The sequence below is a fragment of the Sinohyriopsis cumingii genome, chromosome 5 (genome assembly GCF_028554795.1).
Source record: "Sinohyriopsis cumingii isolate HCF-2022 chromosome 5, ASM2855479v2, whole genome shotgun sequence".
Taxonomy (NCBI): Eukaryota; Metazoa; Mollusca; class Bivalvia; order Unionida; family Unionidae; genus Sinohyriopsis; species Sinohyriopsis cumingii.
The window spans coordinates 100,516,307-100,535,540 of record NC_142965.1 but is presented as its reverse complement, the minus strand read 5'-3'; the positions used below and the strand labels follow the sequence as shown (position 1 = coordinate 100,535,540).

General features: G+C 33.8%; 1 protein-coding gene across 2 annotated transcripts in view; it reads left to right on the top strand.

Moving 5' to 3' along the window:
- LOC149799877 (uncharacterized) overlaps nt 1-19,234 on the top strand; it is a 203,721-nt gene that overhangs the window by 84,396 nt on the left and 100,091 nt on the right. For both annotated transcript variants that reach the window (XM_089959317.1, XM_089959316.1), the window contains exons 15-19: nt 7,656-7,676; nt 9,788-9,808; nt 11,788-11,808; nt 13,112-13,132; nt 15,717-15,737. In XM_089959317.1, coding sequence (XP_089815443.1) covers nt 7,656-7,676; nt 9,788-9,808; nt 11,788-11,808; nt 13,112-13,132; nt 15,717-15,737 — 105 coding nt within the window. The remainder of the gene's footprint in view (nt 1-7,655; nt 7,677-9,787; nt 9,809-11,787; nt 11,809-13,111; nt 13,133-15,716; nt 15,738-19,234) is intronic.

Genomic DNA, 19,234 nt, shown 5'->3' with positions numbered 1-19,234 from the left:
ATGTTCGGTTCCATTTTAAATGGGTATAATATGCTTATTTTCATTTAAAGATATTTCATAGTGTACTATGATGTCTAAAATCTAATACACAGGTTTAATAACATGAAGTGTATTTCCATTTAAGAGAATATCTGTTACATATATCAGGCATCTTTTGCAAATGGATTTTTGAGTTTGCATGCATAGTTATGTCATCGGCTGTTGCTGGAATTCCAGGTGGGGTGGAACCAACAAGTAGTTCTAATTTTAACTCTTGCAATATTTGTAGAAGGTTATGAATCTAAAGAAGGTTTAAAAATATTGATTGAACACATCCATGTAGAATTAGAAAATGTTCGGAATTTGAATCGTTCATTTAATTTTGTGTAGGAACTAAACATTTTCCATGGCAATATTTAAAAGGATACTCGCTCATTAATTAAATTATTTTGCTATGAATGTGTTTTATTTGTCGGTGCAATTGCGGAAAAGCATAACAACTAACAACTAATAGCTGATAAGCTCTTATTTTCTCGGTTCCATATTTAGAACAAGGTTGAGATAGAAATGTGAACTAATGAGGATTACAAAAATGTTTCGCCTCAAAAGTAAGGTTGCCGCGCACAACATCATGATTTAAGGCATGCACCTATCGTTATTTGAAAAACTTCGCAGTCAACAACACATTCTAGCATTCTCTTGTTCACAATTAAAAATAGATAAGCATTGATCTTCGTGGCCCAGACTTGTTACTCAATCATTTATTTAGGCTTTTTCAATGTTATCAGGTCGCTGTTGTTAGCAAATTGTATGAACGCGTTGCATGTATGTCATGCACAAGATGATCGCGATTCTCTATATCTGGCATCAAAATCTCACATGACTATTACTTCATCATAACATGAATAATACTCGTAGAGGGGTTCAATTGAATCAAAACAATTCTTGGTCCAATCAAGTCTTTCTTCACAGGGTAGATACACACCAAATATAAACACTGTGAGATATTTCACATGTCTCATTGAATACCAACGATTCAGTCATTACTGAGAGTTAGGTCTTTTACTGAGCAAGCCAAGTTGTTTTAATGATTTATATTCCACCTCTTCGACCTCTTGGTATTAAGCTGTCTTAGATTGTATTCATTTTTGTATAATACGTATAATCTCCATGTAACATATCGCTACATTTACTTGTTTGCTTTGTCGAATTATGTCGGGATATCATTGATCACGTAAATTACTGACATATAGGACATAATTCACCTGACGTTCCAAATAATAATATGGAGAACATTGATATGCATCTGTAAGCATGTGGATGTGTACATCAATAATTGTGTAATATTCATTATGGGAATTCTAACTAAAATACTTCTATATCATAAATAAGATATTTACTTGCTCAATAATCAAAGACGATTAGAGCCTTGTGCCTTGTTCGTAACTCATACGCGTCATAGTTGCCATGCCTATTATCGTAGTCGCAAATCATCATTTCCGCAGGTTTGGCACTGACAGAAATAAGTCATATTCATCAACAGGTTCCATATATCGGCCCCTTCTTCAAAGCGTTTATCTCACTCTAGAATCATTTTCCCTGAATTCATTTTCGCCAACTTCTTGGTGTCCTTTCTATTTTATGTTGGACATATTGTAACTCCATCATGACATGCAAATTCTACGCGCTCTGTTATGTGTGCATTTTCTGGGAAACGATTTACCCAAATTTCATGCAAAGACTCCACTAGTATCTCTATGCCTTACGTTGTCTCCATCGAGTGGGTTTGTTTTCTTATTGGCAATCATTTGTTCTAGTAATAGTTTGATCATCATGCTGCTAATAATAAAGAAACCAGTTGAAGAGCGTCCATGAAGAGCGTCCATGCAAGTCCGTTTGAAGAAAAAGATTGATGATATCAAAGGAGATACCTATAGAGTTCTAACAATGAGTCAGCCCCCAAAAGGTGATTTTTGCGTGTAATCTAAGCCAGACCTCGCAGCGTTCGCATCTCAGGAAGCGCCCGACATAACAAATCAGTCCTTCATAAACAATACCACCGCGGTCAGTGGAACTATGAAAACAAATGAGTCGGGCATATCAATGGCTTCAGATCCTTAGAGATTTGGTCTGCGGCATCAATGACGATACTTTTAACATCACTGGCGAGGGCTTCAAGTAGTAAAACTTCACCGGGGTTACAGCTCAAGTCGTAGGCGGAGCTTTCCACCCACGTAAATGCGGTCCTGAGAGCCAAGAATGAGAGCGGCGTCCTAAAGGAGTAGCGTCCAAAATGAAAATTTTACAATCAGCCACGAGTCGATGTTCGCCGCAATGATCGTCATCTGGTGCAAGGTTCTCAACTTCTAAGTGCGGTAACCGGCGCCTAAAGATCTTAAACCTGTTTCTGTTCCAGCCGTAAAGTTGACGCACCGGCGCAGCCTACATAAATGTCGCCTACATAGTTGAGGGGAATAAACAGGTAGTGCAGGAGTACCTTCAGCAGCATGGGGTCAACGCGAACACAATCCGCCTGTGGTGGAAAGTGACCGCGGTCGATTGAGCAATTGAGTTAACACTAAACCTATAAGCGGTCAGCTGGAGATAATTGTTCTTTCGCTGCAGCAAAACGTGACTTAAATTTGAGGGGGTGGCAAGGACGAGTTATTATCACTACAGCCACAACACGGATTCGCTGCAATTCCCCTGCAATTATGGTATAACAATCTTAGGCATTTGTCGTAAAATCGGGCATAAACACCCATAACCTCTAAGGCTACGGAAATACAGCTCCACCGCTTTAACTAAACACAAGCCCGTCTGTCACCGTTTCAACTCGTGCCAAAGCAGTGGCAGTAAAAGGTCAAGGAAACCAATAAAGAGATAAACCAGCGGTCTGCACTTCTATAATTTGCAGAAACTACCAGAATCTATCGCTAGACAATTAAACAGCTACAACTCTGGACTATCTACTTGACAGCTTGATTCAAAATAATCTATATGGAGTGCAAAAACAATACGGTTTGATTCTGCCACTATTCATAAGAACTTCCTATTTTTCCTATTGCTCTTTAGGAACTTCATCAACCATTTTGTGCGGCCGGTCGTATCTCTATGTAAATATACCAGAACGAATGACCTTTGGTTAAAACGTGTTAGGAGTGGACTGTATTTATATTGCCTTAAGAGGTAATCTCTTTGTCGGCTATGCTATAACTACCGTAAACTGAGCTCTGCGTTTAAAAATTTGACTATAATCGGTCGAAAGTCAATAACGGTTTAATACTGCTGGTACAATAGAGACCCTTTCTCTGACTTTTCTAGACGAACGTCGTCAAGACTTCTTTCGAGAGTCAAATGTATTCATGTATACAAAATATTAAAGAACAATTCTTGTCAAAATTACTTTGAGGGTAGACTTTAAGCTCCATATGTAGTCTGAAGAGGGAACCTCATTGTGGGCTTCATTATCCCCAACAGACACCCATTTACAAAATCGGCTCACCAGAGTTTAGTTCAACATAACCTTACGTTGGAATATGTCTTTAGCTATAAATTGTCCAAAAAAACCCACTAAAATCAAGATTCTCTATATAAGGGATTAGTTGTTATAAATTATTGATAGGATCGATGGACATTGTGCCTGCAAATCAAAACCGGTACCATAAGGTACCAGTTATATTGAGGAACGAATGTCCTTAAAATTTCTATCGTGGGTTAAACATATCACTAGAGAGGAAATCTCCAAGAGGGATACATACTGAAATTTGTTCAGGAGTGGATATTAGGATCCATATGTATAAGTAAGCTCGAATATCTTACGGCCTGATTCATAACCCTATGTAACCCCAGCCCAATTTCTCGCAGATCGGCTAGACAACTTGTTTCTTAACTTTTGCTACTATTGTAATAGATCCCTAATTAGGAACCATCAAATAGGGATGGAATAAATATTGTGTATGTAGGCGTTAGCGAGAATAGCTAAATTCTATCCAAGGACTATGCCGATTTAAAACTGCCTGTCTCCGTAAAAACAGTCCAACGTCTCCGATTCGTCTTGAAGACCTGCATCAATAGTTCTTTCGAGAGTCAAGTATACTGCTGCATACAAAGTGACAAAATAGTTCTACGCTGCAGTATACAGATTGTAATAAGGGCACTCTTCATTGGTAAATGTGTGTATTTCAGAAATAGAGTGAAATACTGGTTTGTATGGAAGGAGATAAATAATCCGGTACCAAACAAGATACCAGTAATAAATAACTGTGCGATAATTATATTGATATGTTAGATAATAAGTGTCAAAGCTAATGCCACGCTAATATCACGAATCGTTTTTCTTCCTTTTTATTTGCATTACTCATTGGTAAGCCTCTTTCAACCGAATGTTAGTGTTTATCACCATGCACCACATGACATGATCAAAAAATCCAACATAAAGAAAGTATTCCATCTCAACATGTATATCTAACACATATCCAGATAATTCCATACGTTAAGGAATTACGGAAGTTCTATTTTACTGATTTAATCCTTGTTACCTTAATCTCGGAAATAACTGTATATTATATCATATGTTCCAAGAATTCGGCTAATTACTCGGCTGGACAAATATTATTCCAACACCACTCACACTTCATAACAATAAAAGAAATATTTAAAATCAGCAAATGGGAATATAAGTACAGATAAAACATACTCCATGTTGTTGTTGTTTTTTATACTCCTCCTCTTTGAATATATATGTAATATTTATTCACCATATTACCTGTGTCATATTCCACTTCCTCCCTCATATATTTAACCGCCGATTTCTCACAGGGGGCAAACAATTTATCTCAAAACGTTTACTACTGCAAAAGCAGATCTCTACCTAGAGTCGAACGGGATAAAATAAAATTTATCTAAGATGGTTATTAGGCATTACGTACCGCTCTACGTCAGTACTTCTTTTGTGGGCCAAACATTAACATAGGCTTTTAATATCAAAGAACTATTCCAGTAAAAGTATTGTTGGGGTGGACTGGAGCATGTATATGGATTTAAGACGTAATGCCCAGGAGGGTTTTGTGCTTTCTTGACTCGCACTTATTTATTGGAATCTGCCCAACGAATTTGCTCTAAACGTTTCACACGTTTGGATCCGGGCCCTAACTAGAAATACTCAGAGAAGGGTTGAAATCAAATTGCTTTTATAGTAGGGGTTCAATGGATGAAAATTGCTGATGCAATCGGTCTACTATCCACCTGCTGTACATAGCAGCTACCCATAATGACACTTTTTTCTCTTCTGAATTCTCTCGTCTAAATTCATGAAGACTTCTTTTGTGGGTCGAAAATATCACATGAAATTAGAACCTGAAGGAGGGTTCACTTCAAATTCCTTTCAAAACGTGTTGTTCTCTATATGCATTTAAGAGGTAATCACCATTTTCGAAATCGGTTCAAAGGATTTTCTGTAAACTTTCCGAACTGTTGAAGGTGATGCCCAACAAGAAACTGTCATATAGGGGTTCGGGTGGAAATACTTTAGGAAGAGTTGATAATTTTCATGTCTGTATTTATTTTCTATAGATGGTACCATAAGTAATTCTAGTATTTATCGAACTGTGACAGAATAATTTCTACGACTGTCAAAGAAGAGCGTTCAAAGTTAATATAACATTGTTTCAAGTCGGAAATAAATGGTAACCTAATCCTTTAGAATTGTGAATATGGAATAAGTAGCCTTTTCGATGTGAATACGAAATAAGGAGAAAAGTTGATGTAAACATTATACAATCGTGAATGAGTAACGGGTTACGTATTCTTTATTGAATGTAGAATAAGAAAAAAATTCTACTTCATATCAATCAGCAAATTCAAACACCAGTCGACTGATATATTTGCCATTAAGCGTGTTGAACTCGAAACATATCGAGAGAGTTGGGTCCCTACCAAATATTTTTGTGGAGACCTAGGGAAATTATGCGAATTTACTACATGTTGTCCAATCGGATTGCAAAATTGTTTTCCACACAATATACGTTGAAATTAGATATAAACTGTCCTTCCTTATAAATGAGGAAAATTGTTATTTTTAATGGAGGACATGGTATTTGTAACCCGATGATGATTATACTTGCGTTAACATCCCCATTTAGATTCTTTATGGTCTTAGCTCTATGGTTTCAGTGTTCTAAGGTGGCGTATCCAGTACAATTTCTTTTCTTTTCCTGTGTCTGAACTTGGAATAGGGTTGATTCACTTGGGATAGGGTTAATTGCATGCAGACTTACAACACATCAAATGTTGCTCAAGGAAGAGAAGTGTTGTGATTCTATATAAATTAATCAGATTTATTAAAGTGTTATATATATATATATATATATATATATATATATATATATATATATATATATATATATATATATATATATATATATATATATATATATATATATATATATATATATATATATATATATATATATATATATATATATATGAGGGAGGTATGTGTGTGTGTGTTTTCTAACTACAGGTACATTATTGTACCTTATTTTCGTATTTTTAATGGTCGTAAATTGTATAGATTATGTTTAATTACGTTGTGTCTGCGTGACTAGGGTCTGTTGTAGCAATATCAAGAGCATAACATTACAAAGGATCTATGAGTAGGTGCTTACGTACGACTTGCCAGTTACTAATAATAGAATTAGTAAACGTGTTAAAGAAATTCGGCCTTTTATTCTTTGGACAGGTCTATTAGGACGGTTCAAGGAGAATTAATCATTTTTTATTGCATTGGCAAGGTCAGATGAAGGTCAGGTGTTTCGTAATATTATAATGAGTAGTATGATATGTCACGTAGGTAATGGTGTCAAATTAAGTCGTAATACAAGCTATATGTAATGAAAGAAATGAGCAATCAAATTTAATTCCTATTTTTGAGTCATTTTTATTTCTTATGTTTCTGTCATAGCATCAAATCTAAAGACATATTTTGTGCTATACGTAGATATTATTTGAGTAGAAAAAACATTTGTCTAGACCATGCAATGAAAATAGAAGGCGATCAGTTTTTTGACATTTTTATTTTATCTTAGACCTATTGAGAATTATCGACAGTAGTTCTGGACAATGTCATTTTGGCAACGTCGCCATTATTACAGGACCAGTATATTTGCGGTTTTGAAATTTATATGGAGCTTTTCAATATATTCAACTTTAATAGAATTCAATCAGGACTAATTTGGATTAACTTCATAATACTGTAACTTCTTCTCAAATTTTCATTGATAAGATTAATAATTTAATTATTTATTAAGTTTTATAAAACTTGTTGGTCTAGTTTCTTAGTTTACTTAGATTATGATCATAGAGTTCTAAATGACACTTAATCCTTTTGTTTATCTTTTGGGTTTCTCCGATAAGTCCTGCTGAACGTTACATTATCTGTTTGGCACATACTGTTTGGACCACGTCAACCTACAAAGCTAGTTATTATCATATGTTGACATGTATTGCACTTTTATCACCAAGGAGGGCATATTTCCCGATATTATTTCGCTTTTAATAGGCGTTACCTTTGGTGTGAATACATTAAATGTATACAAACGGTTCATTTATTTTTATAAGGTCTTTATCCATATTTATGTTTTTATTCGTATATTTGTTGATCGTTCTCGTTTCAGGGAGAAGTTAGCGAAAATTGAGTACGTATACTATTCTGATATATACATATATAGAATAATTCTGCTCTTTCCTCCCCTTTAAGATGGAATTGTAATGAAGTCACAAAAATGATAAGTATTTTCAGCAAATCTAAAACCATGAAAATACTATAAAACCATAGTAGAAATTAACTTATATTTTCAATGCATCATTGTCTTCAGAATCATCAAACAGTTAAAAATAAAAATATCATATCGGGATAACAATGCACATTATAGCTGATATTGATAACGTAGGATGGACTATCTGATAACAAATATTTGTTACGGGTCTATGGTATAAACATAAGCAATAGTAAAGAAAATAAACAAGCTTTTAAAAATTCAACAAATAATTTGTATTCATAGAACACAAGGTTAAAATAAAATGAAACGAACTATTGCGAATTAAATCCAAAAGTAATCTTAGAATGACAGACAGAAGTAGTAATAATTTAATGTTCGAAAGTCTAAGTTAAGTCCAAGACGGAACGTGATTATGTGCCTGTTGCGGCATGTACTGTGTTGTTGTACCAAAAGTATTGTTGAAACAGAGTAATATATTCTGAAAATATATTTTTTTGTTTGTATTTCATTAAATTCAGGTTTCTATTTCCAAGAATGTTAATGTAGCTCTATTGTATTTCTAGAGAGCAATCAATTAAATTGAATAATTTGAAGAAAGAAATTACAGCTTTAATCAACTACTGGTCATAACTACAATACAAATTGATTTTGCTAGATCTTAAACATTAGTGAATAATCTTTCCAGTAGCAAGGTTATGTTGTCTTCTACTTGACCTCTGGTTATCATTAATAACGCTTACAAGATAATATGTTAGCTATAATTAGAAATCTGTTTCCAAAATTTTATATAGAAACTGGGCTAGGTTAGGTACTGTAGTTAAATTGTAGAGGAATTCTAGTAACCTAGACCCAGACCTAAATAAACATATTTACTTCTATTAATAATGATCATGGTACTTAACACACACAGATGGAGAATGTTTTAGCTATATATTAATTGTTCATATAATTTAAAAAATGTAATAATTCATGTCAAGTAGAAAATAAATTTGATTTTGGAGAGGTTTAAGTCCAGCATACACTGTTGCATTTCAACATGAAATAATGAAATAAAATAATGGAAAAAACACTAAGAAACAAAGCAAATAAAACATACATAACGCATTAAAAAATTACCTGATGGTAAAAGTATTGTTATGTATTCGAATATATGTTGCTTCTTTGTTTATAAAAATGTTTTCAAATATGGGGATCTTAATACTATGTTATGAGCCGTTACATTCACAACGTCGGAAATGAGAACAGACAAGTCAGAAAAGGATCAAATCTTACTACATTCAAGTTCTTGATGCATAATTATCTGTGAAACTGTTTTCAAATCCTAACGGAACATTACTTTGGAAGATTGATTGTGCCGTTTAGACATTATTATATCTCGTGGACTTGTTGTTTCAGTGATTCAGACAAATTCTGAACATAGAGGATACGTTTTCAACCAAATGTTTTGATAAGGTGCTTGCTGTTATTTGTTTTATCCGCAGTAAAGAAAAGTAGCAAGAGTCGTGGTAATTTTGTAAGTTTCAAACTATATGTCGATTTAAATTTGACATGTTATCATGTGCATTTTTGAAGTTAAGATAAATTTCCGTTTCTCTTAGAAAATCATACATTTATTCTAACTAATGCAAGCCGACAATGGATATATTGTTCTGGTGTCATTGTGAAAAAGTCTTGTAGATCATCAAGCTAGATAGATATCTAACGAAATGTTGGATATCGTGTGCATTCTCCGTATATATATTGGAAATACACATCGCTATTGTAATGCAATACCACTTGATTGCATTGTTTAATAGTTGGTACTATGTTAGGACTGCAACGATTAATCACGTTTTTACCTCATCTATCGCCATTCACTCCAGTGTGCATTGTCATTATAGACTTACCTCATTTATTCATTAGCCACTGAGTAGGTATTCGGAACAATTATCTACTAATCAACCAGATAATATGCATGCATTCATGCACGTTCAACTTTGAAATCATACTGAGTAAGATAGTGTATTGTTCTTTTTATAACCTTTCAGGGAAGCTATCCAAATAGCACTGTAAGTTGACTATTTCAATGTATATTTTTAATTAGTTTTTTGCATGGATGACGTTACAGAGACCTTACTCTCCATTTATCTTTTTTCAAATTTTCTAAATGTTGAATTGGAAATGTGATAAATGCACAACATTGAAACATATTTCCTTTTATATATATATATATATATATATATATATATATATATATATATATATATATATATATATATATATATATATATATATATATATATATATATATATATATATATATATATAACATATATTAAAGTAGATTCTAATCACATTTTGATCCTTTATGGTGTATCTGTTACAAATGTTAGACTATTGATTTCAGTGTATTTTGTTCTGGAGTCAAGCAAAGAATTTAAATAATACAAACCGTCCTTTGTATCTGGCATAAACATTTGCTTTGTTGCAATTAAGTCGAGTAACGAGTGTGTGATTTTGATTTTTAACGTAGCTTTAACAATTTTTCAGTCATATCGATACGTTGTATGCAGTGTGGCAGTTTATAGTGAAGTCTACAACTGGGGCATCAGGTCGCAGACATGCAGCATGATGTCCCACCCAGTCACATTATCCTGACACCAGGTCGACCAATCTTAGCAATAACCTCTTAATGCTGAGCGCCAAGCGAGGGATCTGTTAGAACCATTTTTATAAGTCTTTGATATGACTCGGCTGGGTATCGAACCCACGATCTCCCGCATTCGAGGCGGACGCTCTAACCACTAGGCCACCGGAGGGATAAGTCACTTTAAACAAACATGTCGAACAACTAATTCAGGAGCGTGAATTTTATATATGCATCTGAAAACAGATATTAGTTAATGGAGCTTCTTAATACGGAATTGATTTTTATGATCAAAACACTCAGAATAACATTTCCTCATAAAAAATATTTTCGCAAACATTGTATTCATGATGTCATTGTTGATTTTGTTTCTGGAACCATCTTAGAAAGCTACGTAGTGTTTGTGTGACTCTCGGCCAATATGTCAATTTAAATGTGATTTACTATATTACCTCGGAAAGGCGTTCATCCTAATCTCTAGGATCTTCTCAGTTTGACATAATCCATTTCCTATGGATTTCTTTCCTCCAATCTCTTTCAATCAACTTCTGACAATATGTTATATATTGATTATAATTCAGTGGAAGTATATTGGTAATGTTGTTGTTGCAGGGTTTAACGCAATTTTTCAGCACAGTATGCCCAATGACAGAATCATGCAAGCTTTCTCACCTACCCACATTGGCTGAACTCGAGACTCGAACCCACGCAGACAGAGTTGAGATGGCATTGATCCTTAACGGTGAGCGCTTTAGACCACTACGCCACTCGGGTATTGTTAACGAATAAACATTACTGGCATCATATATATTCTGGTCGAATAAACGGATCGAGCGTCCGCCTCGGATATTTCAGGTTCGTGGGCTGAAAACCCTGGCCAAGCCATGATAATAAAAATAATACTATAATAAAAATAATACTATCATCTATCCTGCTTGGCGATCACCATTAAGAAGTTAGTGTCATGACTTGTCTGTCTTGTGTCAGGATAATGTGATTGGTGGAACACGATGGCATATGGCTGCGGCATAATGCCCCATTGGCAGACATCTTTATAAACTGCAACACTGCATACATTGTAGTGATATGACTCCACTTGTTAAGGCTACATTAAAAATCCAAAAGCAAACGTACATAGTTTATACAGTAGTAGGGAATTTGAATGCCAGGTTTCCATTGTAAACTCAAGTGTTTATCTTATACATCTTAAGTCGTTTCGGTGCATAATATTGCTCCATGTACAAGGTATATGTGTTGTAATCTTCTGATTGACTTGTGTGCTTTATTAGGCTACCAAGTAATAACTGAAACTATTATATTATAGTTAACTATACAATAGCATATTTATTGTCACAATGAGATGTGTCTCCATATATGTGTGGATATTGCTTTTCGTTTCAGGGAAGAGCTAATGAAAACTAAGTAAGTGAAATAGACATGATTAATCACGTCTCTGGTTTATATTGTCCTCATGTGAAAGTGTGTGTGTGTGTGTGTGTGTGTGTGTGTGTGTGTTACTTGCAACTTAGTAGCCTTCAGTTCCATTATACATCTTGCAACGTGAATTCGTCGAAAGTTTCGCTTAAATTTTAATTTAATTCAAGATGTCTCTATTCTATGATTTTAAACGATATTCTTCCATTACGTTTGTCATATACGCTTGTTCCGTTGGATATATAATATAGGTGTTAGAATGATTTAGATTGCTAATGTCTAATAGAACTATGTGGAAACAAGAACTAGAAGAAATCTTTGAATGATGAATTGTGTTGTTGATTGTATTGGAATAGTTGGTCTCAAAGTTTATAAAACAAGGCTTCATGGATGAATGGAGTAATGCGAATGGATAACTTGTTTCTACGTAAAACTGCACCCAAACGTCTCATAAGAATACGTTAGAAAATCTATGTTAACTGCTCCATTCGGAACGAAATTCCTGGATGACCAAGACAAGGATGAAATTGTGTTTACCTTTATACGACTTTATGGTCATTATCTAACATAATGAAGCAAAATCAGCAAGTTTTATGAAACGGACCGAGTAATTGAATTCTCAATTTTATAAAGTTACAGTTTGAGAGGCACTAACAATATTATGAATTTAATCCAAATTAAGCGAAAACGCTGTACTAAAGTCTACAAGACTCGAGTGTTCCGAATTCATCTGAGATCATCGAATGTAGTGCTCTGCAGTTATGATGTATCAAAGTTGCATTGTCATGAACTCTTTTGAATCAATTCACAATTCAATAATAATGATTTAATTCAATGAGCACTTTGTAATTTCAGTGAATAATTCAAACAAATTCAAACAAATGTTTGCTCTTAGATTATATCTAACTACAACATTAAGCACAACTACAACTAAAACTGAACACAATAAAATAAATAAGAAGTTCCCTCCTTACATGCACATATGCAAAATTCAATTTTCGCCTGCTCAGTGTATGTCATTTCTCAAGACCCTACATCGTAAGTTAAATTACTCATACCGCATTCTCTTGAGGACCTGTTGCTGCCAAATGCCCTTATATTTTTCTGATAGAAAGTTATTCATTATTTATGTAAAGAGCACGATATGGAAACGATTTTTGAAAAAATCATTAATTGGATGGATAATGTAAAACTCAGGACATCATTTGCATTGCATTGCGGAATTAAAACAAGAATCAATCGCGCCAACCCTTGTACTCCTATTTATTTGGATATTTGTTGTTTTTTCCAGCATGAATACAGAGAAAACGAAGTAAGTGGAATATTTATAGCGTTCGTTTCCTCAATTTTAAGTTGTATTTGGTATACGTTCACTATAACTCCGTTTGCTTGCAAATTAAGATATCACCTATATATAACGTGTGTGTGTGTGTGTGTGTGTGTGTGTGTGTGTGTGTGTGTGTGTGTTTTGCAATTCTCATTCGAATTTCAAGATTTCGTGGTAGTCACAATCTTTGAATTCTAGCATTACAAGTCCATTTGGTACAAATGAGCTCATAGGCTGACGTAAACATTTACTTTCAAATAATCATATATTTAACTGCTGAATGTAATTTAGGAATAACGTATGAAGTGCGGGTAATCTCCGATAATTTGTTTGACAACAAGGGAGGTTGAAAGTAAATGTGTATTCGATTGTGTTCCAATGTTTGATGACTCATTGTTTATATACAAGTTTACAAAATACCGATGCAGTGATTTGATTGATAGCACACAATGTTCTTATCGGGAAACAAGCATGAGACGAGTTAAGGCGAATTCTTCTTATTGTAAGCAACTCTTTGTATCTTCGGCAGCATTAGCAATGTGTTCAAATACTGACGGACAATTACATTGGGGAGTGATTGATACAAGTGGATCAAAAAGCAGGAACATGTATCATATGTTTCCTAAAGCATAAAAAAATTGTGCTGATTCAAACAAATGCTGAGCATTAATACTCTTCTTATCAAATTAATTTCATAAACATTCCAACTTACGTGCAGGAAATGTGGTTTTCGTGTTAATCTCAGTAACTATGACTATTTAAATTTGGTATGATGCATTATCTTGAGCAGAAAGTTATAATTGAGTAGACATATATTGGTGAGATCAATTTATCTGGCACAATCGAGACAAATGCATGACGTGATCCCTATTTTAGACGAAATGTTTCTTAGCAAGTCTTGGACCACTGTTGAAATGTAATGCTGCAGACAAAGTGAGCGATATGATCAAGATATATTGCGATGCTTTTATACCATGGTAAAAAAAATTACAGGAGTTCACAATCAACTCAACTTTCTTAGATTGTGGATCCTAGTTTATTCCACTGCAATATATTTTCTCCACCTGGGATATGTATATATGCCGTTCTTTCCTCGTTCGTCTAACATGACATATATCCAGCAACCTGTTTATTTTAATGTTTCACTAGCCATGCATTTATGCATACGTTTGTCCAGCTATACCTCTGGCATGTTGAATCGCAATGCTTCGGCTAAATAATGTTACGCTTTTATGCTTATGGCAATTCGTGATTTCAAATGTAGTCATTCACTATCTCATTATTATGCCAAAAAAGTATCTATAAGCCAGACACCAAAAGGAAAGACCTTGTTTAACACTCGAAAAGATGGCGCTATTATAATTAAATGAATTCACATTATATATCACGATCGTGTTGCAAAATATGACTAATCTGTTGAAGAAAAACACTTTCTGATCTTTACGAAATGTATATATATATATATATATATATATATATATATATATATATATATATATATATATATATATATATATATATATATATATATAAGATGGTTACATTTATAATATGTGACCGAGTTACACTCATTAATGGATGTTATTTATTTTCATAAACACCACAAACTTCATTGTTAACTAATCGTTCATCATTTATTAAAAGGTGATTTTTTTTCGTTCAGTGATATCGAATGAGGTGTACGTGATTTGTATATTATTTGCGTCTACTAAATCTATCCGTATGCACAAATGTAAGGCGGCAGTTCAACGTAAGGTTATGTGTGTAAGAATCTGATGAATTTGGTGCTTCACTCCTTATATAAAAGTAGGTATAAGACTTATTTCTAGATGATTTTTGCCCTTGTAATGTTATCACAACTTCTGACATAGTTACCATTCAATAATCTTTTCAGGAAACAAATGTGATTAGACATCAGGCATGGATGAGAACACGTATTTTAGAACAGTTCTTTAGAACAGTAAAACTTTTCACGCTTCGTTATCTGAAAAAGTGTTTTCAGATTCTGGCGGAGAGTGGATTAGGGAGTGTGACCGATACGTTCCTCAAACCATGAACTTCTTTGGAATTGTCGCTTTAACATGCACTTTTTTTCTTCTTCTGAGCAATGCTGAGCGTAAATAAGTTTCCGATACCTACCTTTGCAAACATATCCTTGATGCTATCATTTTTTCTTATTTGGTGTTCCGGACAAATCTCAGAAGGAAGATACGTGCTATTCTCGTTAAACTCAACAAGGTTTTAATCAAAATTGTATATACCATATTACCTTGAATGTGAATCTGTCAAGCCCTTTCTTCCTCAAGAAAGTTATTAACTATTATCTGCAACAAATTACGTAATCAATATATATTGCACAGAGATACACACACAGACATTTAGTGTGTTCGAGCATAGTAGATACCATGACATGATGGGTAAACTAAAATCGTTTCTTAACTCGTCCAGCTAGATTGGTATCCCAATCCGTATTTGAAACAATCATACACTGGTCAACAAGGTAAAGGTTCTGTATTTGTTCACGCTTCTGCTAGTATCGATATATACATGTATATTTGTTTTCTTTCAGGAAGGAGAAGGAAACCTTGCAGTAAGTAGAATGGTTCGAGATAGATACACGTTCATGGATGACGTTAGGAAGATGAAAATCTCCGCACGGCTTTTGCTATTTTTGTTCAACTCCTAATTGGAATTTGTTATAATTTTGTGATAAATGTCAGAGTATAAATTAACTGACGGAATATTTACCACCGAGTTGTCTTATAAGCAAACGGAATGTCATGCAAGAGAAAAGTATGGAGTACACAGAAACACTAGAATTTTTGACGTATGAAATACACTTTCGTGACGAATAAGTAGAAGACGCTGTTGAACAGGTGCATTCAATTGTACCCGAATATATTTAATAAACTTGTTCTCGAATACCTATAGCGTAACTCCACGGGAAGACAAATTGCTAGGGGAAGCATATTCGGATAACAATTGTTATATGTGTATCTAAAAGCTGGAACATATATCATGGGTAGGATATGTTTAAACATAAATACATTTTTGTCTCGTCAAACAAATACTGAACGTAGTTTTCTCATCAACATACTGTTGCAACCATTACATAGTTGGGGTCATTGTTGCTGTTTCCTTTATTATTAAGTATCTTGGGTATCAAGGCAGTTAGCTTTGACGAATATAGTATCAACTTGGAGTAATTCAATTTTACACAACGTATTATTTTTTGTTATTTGTTTCTTAGAAGAGTAAAAGGATGTTGCTAACGAAACGATTCTACAGGGTCATACGGAAAAATGGCTACGGTGCACACACACACATATAAATAAATAAATTTTATATATATATATATATATATATATATATATATATATATATATATATATATATATATATATATATATATATATATATATATATATATATATATATATATATATATATATATATATATATATATATATATATATATATATATATATATATATATATATATATATATATATATATATATATATATATATATATTGTAATTCCTCTTAACCCAAAATCAGTTCATCTTCTACCTTGTAAGTGTGTTTTGGTCTTTTTTGCAACTAACATAGTAGATAGTTTACACTTAGCTTTAATTGAAAATTCAATATTCAGATCATTATTATTTGAGGTAAATGTGTTCGATTGAATCTAAATCTAGAACATGAGCTTTTCACTTAAACATTCCTAAACTTGTTGATACCTTTGATTGGTTATGTAAAGGAAACTCACCTGCACGCTGCGTCTATTTTTGTATCTTATCTTTTTTATATCCATGTTGCTTTCAAGATGAATTATTCATTCCTAGATTAAGTCTTATTCTGCTGTTTAGTTTTTATTTTGGGTGGATTTTTTTACCTAAATTATTCACCGGAAACAAATTTCTCATTAATACTTCTTGAACCAAAAAAATCATTTTGGAATTATTGTGAATTCATTCTACAACCTTTTGTATTATATTGCATTGATACATCAAGATTGTAAACACATCACTATAGTTCAGGCCGCTGGCACATTAATACGTTCATCTCTACATGCACAATTCACATACCGTTGTTTTGAAATTAAAGTTTAGATTGTTTACGATTTTTTTTAGTCCCATATATTTTGATTTCACATGTTTTCTTAATATAGAGTGAAAACAACACTCTCTCACCAAGTCATCTAAAGAGAAAAACTTCATTCAAGATCCTAACCAGGATGGATTAGATTCCTTGAACTAGTAATAATCGCTCCAGCATGCCGGATAATGTTATCCATTTGAAGCGAACATTTCATTAACGAAGTAATACATGAAAGTAATTTGGTTGAATATTTGCTGGATTAGATATGTTGCGATTAATGTGATTTGGGTTTTTGACTAACAAGTCTCTGTCTGATTCTGAAATGATAGTAATATAAACTGGACAATAAAGCAACAGATAGAAACGGGGTCAAACGCTTCTACTTTAGCGAGAAGAAAGAGAAAAAAGAAACAAATGCAAAAGCAACATCATAAAGAAGAAACAGAAATACTGTTGAGGATTGAGAAAAAAGAGAGACCAACACAGATGCAGTTGTAGAAGGACAACATGGAGAACGAGGAAGATAACATGAAAAGATACACAATTGCAAATGCAAGTAGAAAAGAAGAGGTGCAAATGCAGTTTCCACTAAATGAAATTCAAGTGGCAATGTCGAATGCACCTATCTTTTATATAAAAGTTCATGTTTTGGTATTGCAAGAAATAATTGGTTATCAAACCATTTTAAAGGAAAAAAGTGATCAATAGTTTCCTCATTTAAAAACAATACTGAAAATGTGTAAAAGCCAAAAGAGCATTGGACTTTATAATTACAAATATGGACTATTGGTAAAGCGGTTGAAGCCTAAACTTCACAGTTAGTATAACATATTGCTGACTATAATGTGGTTAGTTGCTCTATTTTGAAGGTTTGTGTGTAACAGGAACTGTGCGAACCAAACTGGACAGAATCATCTCAGATTTGCAAGGGAAAAGAACACCTATTCGATAGGAATGCTCTGCCAAGAATATTACGATGTAATTAGAAGCTCTTATTAGCTGAAAGTTATAGAATTGCATCCATTTTAACGTCATGGTCTACCTTGATGAACACAAGTTCGAAACTTTGGGAAATAGGGATCGTCCTCTCAGTAGTATTGTTTGGTACAATACCATCGCAGTCTCATTCTATCGCTTCCAAATCCCAATCTCAATCTGGCACAACCTTTAGAGAACAGGTTTCTTACAACACTGATCAGAAAGCCTTACCTCTTCTCTCTTCCTGTGTATTTATTGCAAGACAAAACGGAAACGGTAGTTCTGGCTGCTACCGATTGACAAATTAGCAACATAATCAGGCCAGAGCTATTCCAAGTGGTATTGGTTATAAAGGGTCACGGTCATGGTCTTGTATTGAAAGCACTACAATTGTTGCATCAAAAATATCATTCTGATGTTATTATGGATAGTTAAGAACCATGCATGTCGAAACTTTCTACCTCACATATTCCAGGTTCTACCAGTCATATCAATATTAAAAGTTTAATGGACACAGAAAGTTCTCTGAGACTTTTATTATCAGATATCTTGCCTTTATCTGAGAAGTCCTCTTCTTTTGAAAGAGATTTTAATCAACGAGCTACGTGCGGATTTGCTAATGTTCCTCTCTTTGGTATAAATATGTTTAAGTCTAAGTCTCAGAACTCTTGACAGACGTTCTTGTCAATCGATGAAATTAATGTTTGCTAGACAATAACCTATCCGGAGACATGATCTGGCTACTCCAGTTGTAAATAACAAGCCTTGTTGTGATCAGGAGATCGATGCATTGAACATAAAATCCATGGTTGTATAACTAGCTTGTATGGTTGGGTCCTTATGAGAAGACGTAGGCAAGCCGAGGTACCCGCTGGTAACGGGTAATGAGTAGTATGTGAGCTATCGCATTGTTTTTCCTAAGTCATTCAGAAAATGCTGTGTCTAGCCCATGAAGCTTATTTGGCCGTTCATTTAGGCATCATTAATGCTTATCCCAAGATCTTGA